This window comes from Aptenodytes patagonicus, chromosome 6 (assembly GCF_965638725.1).
Source record: "Aptenodytes patagonicus chromosome 6, bAptPat1.pri.cur, whole genome shotgun sequence".
Lineage (NCBI taxonomy): Eukaryota > Metazoa > Chordata > Aves > Sphenisciformes > Spheniscidae > Aptenodytes > Aptenodytes patagonicus.
Genome location: NC_134954.1, coordinates 24,842,513 through 24,854,393, shown reverse-complemented (window position 1 = coordinate 24,854,393; position 11,881 = coordinate 24,842,513). Strand labels below are relative to the sequence as shown.

Here is an 11,881-nt window from a genome sequence, read left to right as displayed (position 1 = left end):
ATAACAAATGACAAGCTCAACTTTCCCAAAGAAAAGAAAATTCACCAGAACTCCATTGCACACAGCTGTTATTAACATCAGCTGATTCGTTATGTGTTTTCATGTCAGTCCTTACAAAGAAGTATTTTGTAGTGTGAAGAAGGACCGTGTGTTGTAAAAACGATGCTCCAGAACTAAGAAGGATATCTACCTATCACCTGAGCCCAGATAATGAAGTGTCTCATCCACATTAGTAAAATATTAACAGAGGTTACTGGTAGTCATAGTAAAATGAGAGGCTGCACTGAACGTAATTGCATTTACGGACGTTCAGAAAATTGACATCACAGCTGCAAGAATGTATAAATAACCAGCACACTGCATTTCTGATCAACTGCAGCAACATCTCTGAAGGGAGCATTCTACAGGCTCAGCTCCGCTAAAGGCACAGCAGAAGCTGGATTTTGTAAAGTACACTGAGAAGCTCCTTTTTATGAAGCAGTTCTGAGAACGTCTGAGAGATTTTTCCTCTGCCTTTAATTGTGTTTGCCATTTCTTTAAAAAAGCATGTGCACGGGAGGTTGTGCTAAGTGCCTGGGAACCACTCTTATCCCCCTGGCTGTGCTATGCACCCTCGCCAACATTTTGTTGTTTTTCCCTGGAGGAAAAGTGGTTGAAAACAATGTACACATTACAGATGAGGTCTGGTACTTCGGAGGGATCTTGGGATCTGGTGTATTGGTGAGTATATAAATTCAGACATTTCCACCTTCCCCCCCCCCTCCCCCCATGACTTTGTATTGCTGAATTTCCTCAGTACCTCAAATGCAGGTTCCAACACTGCAAATTCTTCTTTGATAAACAAATAAGTTACAAATCATCCAACAGTTTTGCAATAAGTAATTTAGTCGTAAGAAAAAAAAAGACATAGAACTATTATATTTAAAAGCAAATGTAACATGAATTCATCCCAAGTCAAACTGTATTTCTGTTATTGGTAGATGACCTTTCCTGCCTTGGTATTTTTGGGCCTTAAGAATAATGATTGCTGTGGATGCTGTGGTAATGAGAGCTGTGGAAAGAGGTTTGCGGTAAGTGAGAGGAAACAAGGCAAAAAAGTAAAAGCTAAATTGTTACTGATATGATACATGTATCTTCTGCTCACAGTGATTGAGGGACTTGACAGATGCTGTCCAAAGTGTAGGACACAAAGCCCTGCCATTTGTCTGAGTGCTGGAAAGTAGAAATAGCTGGCTGTAAAAATTGTATTATGCCTTTGATGTTGTGCCACAGGTACCACAACTGTACTGCCTTGTTGTATTTTTCTATCACAAGATACTTATAGTTGCTATCACAATTAAAACTAATTTCTGAAAGATCTGCACTTTGTTTTGCAGAGCATAACAGTTCTCTCTTTAGCCATTTTTTGTTGGCAGTTTTAAAAATTATTCTGACAGTTGGGCACTACATTCCCAGCTCATTGCAGACCCACGCAATGGGCTGTATCTCACTAGGTTCACAGGAAATTTCAGGTTGGAAGAGACCTCAGGGGGTCACCTAATCCAACCTCCTGCTTAAAGCCGGGTAGACCAGGCTCCATGTTGAATTTACAGCTTCCTTTCGCGCTAGAAGTGAAAAGTTTCAAATGGATACCTTCAGACACTAGTAAACATTTCAAGCATTTTAGTTTAAAAATGAGATTAGAGAAAAAATAAATATATTTCTACTAGGAAGGTCTGTCCTTTTGAAATAAATTGTTTGGCTCAAGTAGATCACTACACTTTTTTATAAAGGAACAGGTTTTCAATTGAAAACAAAAGGGAAAAACAGATAGGAAAAGAATCAGGAAGGTGAGGCTGACAAGGGGCCTTCCCTAAATCCCCTGTCTTTGATGCTGTCTTCATGCAATCCCAACAAAGCAGGTGGAACTTCGAGGGGGGAAATGGAGCCACATATTTCTTTTCACCACACCGTATTATCAATTTTCTGTTAGCAGTGAACATATCTTAGTTCAGCTTTGGAGACCACATGTAACTCAGCGACTACCAAACTACTAACGTTTTGCTGCCACTCGCACCTCTGCAATGCAGCTGCACTGGGCGCACGGTTATACACAGGGGGGTGACCAGCCGTGAGCGCTCGCTGCCTGTGCTCCTGCTGGCGTGTGTAAGCTATACCGTGTACGCATGGTGCTGCCCATAAAGCAACCTTCGTTCTGCAGCGCAGTACCTTGTTGGTAACTCATGTGAGAGTGCCGCTGACTGAGAGACTGGGAATACTAATATAGTCACAAGTACTAAGTACTAAAAGAGGCATGGTGGCCTTACCACAGCATGACTGAGAACTGAATTTGTTCTTGTATGTTAGCAGAAACACCATTATTATGATGTCTACTACATAAACATAATGTTTAAGTTAGCCCCATCAGATATATCAACATAAAAATGCATGTCAACACTCAAGGCAAGAGTCTCGTGATGAGATCTGAATAAAAGCTCACAGACCTGAAAGTACGTTTCTTTTTTTCCTCCACCTGTATCACTTTGATCCAATAAAAGACACTACCTCTACCTACAAACTATTATGGCTACAAGTGCTTCAGAATTCAAGCAGGGCATTAGTTTTTGCATTATTTACTTACATATTAGTATATATGAAAATGCTGTAATGGAAAGCCAGAAAAAATAGAGACATCCTTTCCAATCCATTCCAATTGCACTATTAGAGCTAACGATGACAAGTACCTGCGAGGAGATAAAGTATACTAATATGAAACATGAAGGGGAGACTCAGAAAGGAAAAATATAATTACTTGGTCCAAATAGGACCAAGATACCAAAGCTAACTTGTAAAGGGTACTGTAGATTTTTTTTTTTAATGCCCTGAGTGGTCCAAGACTTCAGTCTTGCTTATGATCTCTTGAGAAAGACATCCACTTCAGTGAAACACAGGACCTCGAACAACAACCAGGTCTAGTGGAGAAATACTGTCTAAAGGGGAGGAGTGCTATCTACTGTGTCAGCACTGACCCCTTTCGTCTTCAGGCAAATGGTGCTAATTCTTTTAAAGCTTCTAAATACCAGTGCAGCTATGCGTTATACATTTATTATGTAATTGCAAACTAATATATTTTAGCTGCTCAGGAGTTGAGTATTTTGACCATTAAGAGCTGAATTTAGGGACTGTACATTCACATTAATAGGGTACATTTCATTGTATGAATAAGAACAAAAATAACATTATTTTTCTCTTCATCAGATGTTTTCTTCTATAATATTTGCTGCAGTTGGAGTTCTGGGAGCTGGATACTGCTTTGTTTTGTCAGCAGTAGCCCTAAACAGAGGCCCTAAATGTTACACTGGAACACAGTGGACCTATCCTTTCCAGGATGGGTAAGACAAGACAATCAGAAAAAAATGTTACACGTTTTAAGTTTGTGATATGATTTAACTTCCAAATCCATTGTATAAAAATGGGAATTATACTGTTTGTCCAAAACACAGAAACTCTTAGAAGAGCCAGCAACGCACAGCAATACTAAATAAGGTTCAAGAGCATGGATGTAAAGACTAGCAAGTACAATCAAAACTACCGAGTTTCAAAGGAGCTAATAAAGAGAAATGCACAGCCTTCTAGGTTATTCTTGGGATGATAAGCAGTATAAGGGGATAAATTCCACCTAGATGAATAGCAGTGACATCTTATATTGAAATTTGATGGTATTCAAATAATTAGTATCTATATGTCATTTTATCTTGGTTATGGAATTTGGAAGTTGTCTGTTCCTCACACTCTGCAACTCAAACATGTTTGCTGTCATATGTATTTATCACTTTCACAGAGGTGGTGTGAAGAACATGAAACCCTAGCAATCCAATTGCTCAGGGCTGAAGTCAGCAAAGGTCCAGCTGAAAACAGGGTACAATGTGTTACCAAGGAGAGCAGGACAGATCAACAAGGGGTGCAGTAAACCCCTCATCACCTGAGAGTCTTTAATGCAGTCTTCCTCAGTCAAGAGTGATCTAGCAGCGTTTCTTGCATAATACAGCACAAAATTATAGCTCAGGTTAAAAAGAAAAAAAGAGGTACAATGCTGTATGTTACGCGTTATTTGTTCCTGGGCCAGTGAGGGCTGGAAACCAGCTGCTTTGGTCTAATTCTGGGAGTATTTGGAAAAATATGCTCTGTTTCAAACACAATTTTGGTTGCAGTCAAGGAATCACTTGACAAGACCACAAGAAACAAAACAGCATTAAGAATATGCAGAGGAAATACAGAAAGTGGTTAAGCAGTGCACAATTAAATCAAAATGTGGAGGTAAAAATTGTGGAAAATACTTTTACCTAATACTGCTGTTCTTTAGACGAGGCATCTAGAACAGCAAAGGTTGTTTGTTTCTGCTCAGTGGGCAAGAGGCGACTGGTCTTGTAGCATTTGATGTTTTGTTAGGAAAACTGAGTTTATTAATCTTTTACCATATTGTTTTGATAATTCACTTGTTTTTATTACAATGTAATACAGTAAATTAAGACAAATATTTGGATGTAGACACCCCCCACCCCCCAGGGTTTCTGCCAAGGAGGAGTTACAGAAGGTGCCACACTCCCAAGGAGACCCCCCGAGTCCCGTATCTGTAGGGGTGCGCTTTGTGGGTGTATTACACACCGCCAGATGTCAGCACTGCTTCATCCAGCAGAGAACCACGACATCAGTGGCAAAAACGCCTTCGACAGAAGACGTTGGCACGGACGAACATCCGTTTGGCACATGCTTGGCTAAGATTTCTTCCCAAAATACCAGAAACTGTTCAACTGTATCTAACACATACTCGTCTCTGATTGTTCCCTTCTGGTGCCTTGTCTTTTCAAATCAATTGCTTCAATTGATCTAGAAACTCAAACGAAATCATGTCCTAGATAAGTAGCACCAGTACGATAATGGGAATTCTTTCTCACAGTACTGAAGCTAGCAGAACATCGCAACAGTGACAACTTGTCAGCCGTGACAGACCCCCTCTCTGCGAGCTAACGTCATCTTCTTCCTAACTGTTTTGTGTGTGTGCCCCCCCAGGAATTACCTCGCTAACCACACATTGTGGAACATGTGTCGGTCACCTGAAAACATCGTCCCGTGGAACCTGACCCTCTTCTCCTTGCTGCTTGTCATGAGTGGGATCCAGGCAGTGCTCTGTGGCATTCAGGTGGTGAACGGCCTGTTTGGAACAATCTGTGGGGACTGCAAATGTTGCGGATGTTGTGGGGTGAGCAACTGATGGTTTTCTTTCATTATTTTGTGTACTGATGATAGTTATATATACACCTGACTAGCTGACAGTCTGAAAAACTAAACTGGCCTTCATTCAGCGCCACGATCATGTTTTCTAAAGTACAGCTGAAACCCTGCAGTGTTGCCAGGTGCTGAAAATATGATCTCGGTCCATATTTATGGTGTTTATCTGACAGCTTCCCATAGCCACTGGGAAATAATAAAAACCTTTGAAAATCACAGGAATAGTAGCCACTAAATTACCTCCATGTTTTTATTCTTCCAGGGAGATGGAACTGTCTAAAGAATACGAATATTGCAGACAACCCTCCTTATCTTGGGAGGCTCCCTTTTGCAACCATTCCACAAAGCAGCCCTCAGATGCATCGTCTCTGGCTAAGAAGATGAGAATGAAGGGCACTTCCCCCCACTAACGTTATGAAGCCCTGACTCCCTTTCTAGCCTTCCTGAAACCCCTCATCATGGAATAAAATAAGTGAAATTCAACTCTCACATTCATATTTATTTTTGTAAAACAGCTTTCATTTAAGAAGAGGGTATTCTCAGGCAAAATATTTTCTCTCCTGAGTCAGCTTTCCAACTGGGGATCACCAAATGCTGCTGGTACAATGCAGTTGTACTGCAGTTGTGTCTATTTTCTTTTGAGGTTTATCAGATGGAAATATCACCAGTCTAACTTTTTTTGAGTACCTCTTTATGTTATGTGGAAAAGTGAGGACTTCTCTCTTCCAGACCTGCTATGATTAAAATGCTCTCTATAAAGAGAGTCTCTGTTACAAAAGATTCATGAATCTCATGGTGAGGTCTCTTTTCTTGACTGTGTCTGACAGAGGGGTGTATTCAGCAGCACTGCTGTGCAGGTAAGCGTAGGGTCAAAGTAACAGGCAAAAGAACAAAGTGCTGTGGATCCCTAGTCTGAGGCATTATGAGTCATCTTGGACACCACGATACCCTGCTTCACACCAGGAATTCAGTGAGAAAAGCCAATGCACAGCCATTTCTCAGCACGATGGGGATCTGGCTTCTTCACTAATCCATAATCAATTTTCTTCCAGTCACTCTCACCAGAGGGAATGTACCAGCACAGGAATGGCTGTAGAAGATGAAACTGAAAACAGAAAGTATAAGAATATGGGAGGCTTGCAGAGAGACTTTCCCAGCCTACAATTCTTTGTACTCCAGGGACCTCCCGAGACAAAGGTTCCATCTCTGCATTTAACTCTTCTTGAGGGATTCTTTCTCCATGAAGCTGTCCAGTTGTTTCTTGGATCACACAACTTCATGTTGTGGGAAGAACCTCCTTTGTTCTGACCCTGCCACCCGCTCTTTTCGTTCGATGCCTCCTAGTTCTTGCCTGCAAGAAAGAGTACACAGCCAGTCCTATCCCCTCTTCCCCATAATACCTAATTTCACAGGTTCTCTCATATCTCCTCTCAGTTGTCTCTTTTTTTAGCCTGAAGAGCATTAGTATATTTAGCCATTCCTCATACAGGAGTTGTTTCACCTTCATTTGAAGTTTTTTCAACCTTCCCCACTATACTATGAGATGGGAGGGACAGAGCAGCAGTGTTCCAGGTACAGACACACTGCCCTAGCCATTTATTCTACCAGCAAAGTTCATTAGCTACAAAGACAAGGATGAACCACAACCTGATCAGTCACTGCTGTGAATCCCACAAGTCTTGTCTTGTTAGAGAGCAAGCCGATTTCTCATACAGAACATCATCTTCAAACACTGGCTCCAAACAAATGGTAAATGAAGCCTCATTTCTAGAAAATCAAATAAATTTTCACATCTCTGATACAATATAAAATTGGTACCCATGGAAAGGAGAGGGACATACCCTGTTTAAATCCAGCTATGTGATGAGAAAATGCAATTAAAACTTCAACATACATATCTATTTACATGCTGAAATATGTCCTATACCTGTAATCCTTCTCTTGAATCTCTCTTCTACAGAAACTGCGCAGCCTGTATGATTTAATGATGTAGAAATATTCACAGTAAGTAACCAAATGTGTTTCTACTTGTGAAGTAGAAGGGCTTTTAACCCACTGTTCATGGCACTAACTAACCAATTGTGATCTCTTGTCCAACAAAGGTGATGCAGTGACTTAGAGTCACAGATAAACAGGTCTGGGAGGCATCTCTGGAGCCTACCTTTGTATGCAAAAGCAGCGCAAACAACACTTAAATCATTTATAAGACATCTGTGTAACCTGTTCTTAAAAATCACTAAGTTCAGAGATCCAACATCTTCAGCATTTTGTAACACTGCTAACTGTTCTGAAAGTTAGAAAGACTTTCTTAATATGTAATCATGCACCCCCCCTGGTACAACACTGTTCTCTTCCCGGTGGGCTTACAGAAAAGTCTTCCTCTTCACAGCAAACTCCTCCAAATATTTGGAGGCTCCTAGCATGTTTCAATCCTCACCTCTGACAAAACAAAAAATTTTCACTCTTTCATCATAACTGATGTTCTTTCACAACTCAGTCTTCATCTTGTCCTCCTGCAAGCTCCTCCTACAACTTTCCAGAAGCTGAACACTGGACTTGTGACTTCAACACAGGTTACAATTTCTATTCAGTTGAGTTGAGTAGCTTGTAAATCCTCTTCTTAAAGCTTCCGATCTATAAATGAGTGCAAATGCCATTTATTAATCTTTTTGCAGAAGTTCAGTTTAGCTGTGTTTGGCACAGTGCTATGAAAAGAGATACGAAAGGCAAAAGAGATACGAAAGGCAAAAATACTTTCTAGAAAGAACTAGTCTTTTAAAACTTAAAAAGAAAAAACTATTTCCCAAAGAAATCAAGGAGGAAATAAGAGGGATTGGAGAAGTTTGAGGGATTCAGATCAACTGATATGCTTCTTAAGAAATTCCTAAAACAAATTTTCACAAACCAGCTTGCCAGACTGGATGTCTCAAGGCTCATGCAAGATGATAAAAGAAATTATAAAAAAACCTCTTTAGAAACAGCTGTCTCTCCCACCTGTTCTACTGCATTGCTAGGGAATTTGAGAGTACCCTTTATATCACCACCCACTGATGCAACCATCTTACATCTATCCTTTCATCTGTGCTTAGCAGCTGTCCTGCACCTCATCTTGCATTTGTCTTGTTTTATTTATATGAAGCCTTCGGGAACATGGAATGTTTCTCATCAGCATTCAACAAAGGGATGGGTAGCTGCATAGTGTACAATTTTGATATATTAATAAACAGAATACATAAATCTTTGTGGGAGACTTGGGATAAGAAATAACAGACAGGAAGCTATGATACCTAAAACCAAAACCAACGGGTGCTTCATGAGTCGATGCTTCTAAGATGCCCAACTACATGGTGGTTTTCTAACATGAGCTAATATATAGTAGATACTGAGACAAGGTGCATGCATTTCATCTTGTGATCTGCGCTGCATTTGCACCTTTGCCTTGGGCTGTATTGAACAAGCATAAACAAACTGGAATCAGCAGCTCAGCGGATCTAGCATTTTAAAGTGCCAGCAACAGTGTTCCTAAATCTATTCAGCTACAGTTAACATCTGAGGCTCTCCCCTAGCATCTAATTTTATGGGAATCACACTTATCTCCAGTGTCAGTTCTGCAGTAACTGGAGATTGCTCTGTTTTTACTGAGCGAAGCATCCAGTAAAAACAAGGAGAGGGACTGATCATAGATTGTTGTAACAGGGAAACATATAATGGGCCAGTGGTACTCCTGGGAGAGAAGTCACAGGTAAAGAGAGTACAATGCTAGACAGGGACAGAAAGATGGTGGCAAGAGAGGAACCACGAACAGGGAGAACTGAAAGTGTTAAACCAGACCTCAGTAGTCCTGACCAACTGGAACACCACACTCAAGTTTTAGTGTGTACAAATGTCAACTGTCATACAGATGTAGAAATCCTAGTAGCCTAAAGGAAAAACGTTAGTATCTTTTGTAAAATCTCAGAGATGCACATATTATCTGAAGCTTCATTATTCACCCATAAAAACTGGCTGCTGAGTGACTGGTTGACTAGGGTGCTGAGAGCATAGCAATTTTGACATTGCGTGGCATTGTTTCAGCTGAGAGTTTACATAAAAAGAAACACATAGGTTATTTAACAACTCGGATTACAACATGTGGAGTGTGTGCATGTGATTTTGAGCTCACACATTTCAACTTCAGCCTGACAAAACTGGTGCCCCTGCACGGCTAAATTATATACAGTTGGAGCTCTCTTTATCGATTGTCTCCAATAAATAGACTGCAACAAGATCATACATTAACCACAGTACAGTGTCACCTGTCAGGGAATGATGCATTATTTAACTGGCAACCCTTTGCAAAAGGTTCGTTTCTAAAATTAGGAAGTAACATACACAAAGTTAGAAGACATTTGCTCAGCCAAGAGCAAAGGATGTTTTCTAACATCATTCTAGTCTTGAATGTTCATCACCTGCCCCCAGTTCAACTTTAGCTCCCCCTTCATGGCTTCAACGTTACTCACGGTGTAACCAGCAGCAAGGCCAACAACGGCAAACTCTGGAACAACCCCTCCTGCCCGAGGATGGGGAGACTGACTTGTTCTGACATTGGTATGGGTGGGGTCTTTACCCCAGAGGGCGGACACTGGTATCACAGTGATGGACATGAACAAAAACCCAGATAAAACACCTCTGAAGTTTTTTTTCTTGCCAAATTACTTTTTCACTGGGAGAGGACACGCAGTTTAACTGAAATTACAAAAGCTCCGCCAACACAATGGGACTTCCCTACAGACATCTTCGTTATTCTCCACTTGTCACTGCTAATTTGCTGCACGACCCTTTACTGAAATACAAATTGCTCCCACTTGTGGATCCAAACAATCCAAACCGAAAAAAATCATTAGTAGGCACTGAAAAATACACAGTTAGTCTACTAATTGATTGCGCTAGTTACAGTAGTTTATGGCATGATTTGGAGACGGATACGTGCACAAAAAAGCGCCAGTAAACCGCCTCCGCAGCCTTGGCGCGTCCAAGGTTTGCCTGGTGCCGGATTTCACGGTTGGCTGAAGGCGCAGGACCGGCGGCCCCGCCCGGCGCCCCGGCCCGCAGCGCTCCCTCCCGCGGCCGGCGGCGCCTCCCGCCGGGCGCCTGGCCGGGCCGGCCCAGCCCTCGGGGGGGAGGTCACGCCAACAAGGCAGCGGGAGCTCCCGCATGCGGAGCCGCAGCCCGCGCCCTCGGCCCGGCCCCGCAGGCCGGGGCCGCCGCCCGGGGAGGCGCCGCGGCCGCCCTCGCCCGCCCCCTCCTACCTGCTGCCGGCCTCGCTCCTCCCGCCCCCGCCGGGCCGGCTCGCTCCTGAGGCGAGGGTGGCGGCTGCAGCCCCTGCGCGGCTCTGGACGGAGGGCTCCCGGCCTTCCAGGGCCCGGCTCGGCTCGCCTCCCGCCGGGGACCACGGCGAGAGGCGCCCCGGGAACGGCCGCCTGAGGTGGCGGCGGGGGGACCCGCCCGGCCGGGCAGAGCGAGCTGGCCTCGGGCGGGGCCATCCCTCCTCACCTCCGTCCCGGGCCCTCCCGCACGGCTGCTGCCTCCCACCTTCGCGCTTGCTCTGCCCGTCGTCACCCATGCTGCGTTCTCATTCTCCTAATTCTAGGGAAATTCTGTAAACCGCAGTTTACAAGAAAGCTTGTTTTTAGAAGAAAACAAAACAACCCACCCCAACACAAGGTCTTAATTTTTCTGGAATATTGCATGTGATTCTAGCCATTGCATTTTGAAGAATTAAAAGATACCTGGTGGGGGACACAAGCATTGCTGATGATATAGGGAAGAGTAAGCTTTGAGGACCAGGTAGGAAAAAAGCTTAAGAAAGATTTTAACTGAAGTACAACACTGAAAGTAACATTGTCGGGATGCCCTCCCGACAGAACCCACACGCTCGCCCAGCCTGAGAGGTGAGACTCCCGGGAGCGATGTGCACACCACTCACCCAGAAGAAAACACCGGCACTGGAATCCTTTGCAGGTGTGTGTTGCTGGTGCAGCCTGAATTGGCTTTCTGAACTCGGGTAGAAAAACAAGAAAGCCCATCAGTGGGACTGCTACATTAACTTGTTGTCTGGGAAAGCCAGAGTATTGACATGCTCCCTCTGAAATGACTGGGGGTTTCAGTACGTCACAATCTCAGGAAATCCCTCCCTGACGAATGGTTTTATTACAGCTCTTGGGTAACAATACACGGGAGCAGCAATCTGCACAGAACACTGCTGACCAGCTTGGAAGGAAAGAGAGAGACCTTCCAAGATGTGGGTTGGCATCTTTAGGAACAAACTGAATGACCTTTATAAACAAACACACATTCAGTGTTTCTGCCAGAGAAACTTGATTAATATTCCTGAGTAAATATGCCATGAATTAACAAACACACTTCTCAAAACAGGGTCAGAAGCTAATACGCTTTGCATTTCTGCTTGGTGGAGGTTCCAGAGCTTTTTTATGTAAACGCAAGATATTGTTACAAGCATTCTAACAATTAATTAGAATAAATTATGTAAGGGAATGATTCAAGGAAGAGTATTAAAATTAATTAATAGTAACAGTTGCATTGGATCTTAAATCACCCATGTCATTCACCATGA

The 11,881-nt window shown here is 42.9% G+C and overlaps 1 protein-coding gene across 1 annotated transcript; it reads left to right on the top strand.

Moving 5' to 3' along the window:
* Positions 1-322: 322 nt before the first annotated feature.
* TM4SF4 (transmembrane 4 L six family member 4) lies at positions 323-5,751 on the top strand. The gene is made up of 5 exons (XM_076341582.1): positions 323-720; positions 981-1,070; positions 3,238-3,371; positions 5,050-5,239; positions 5,531-5,751. Exons 1-5 carry the CDS (start codon positions 547-549, stop codon positions 5,546-5,548), a joined length of 606 nt encoding a protein of 201 aa, XP_076197697.1. The 5' UTR covers positions 323-546; the 3' UTR covers positions 5,549-5,751.
* The last annotated feature ends 6,130 nt before the right edge of the window (positions 5,752-11,881 follow it).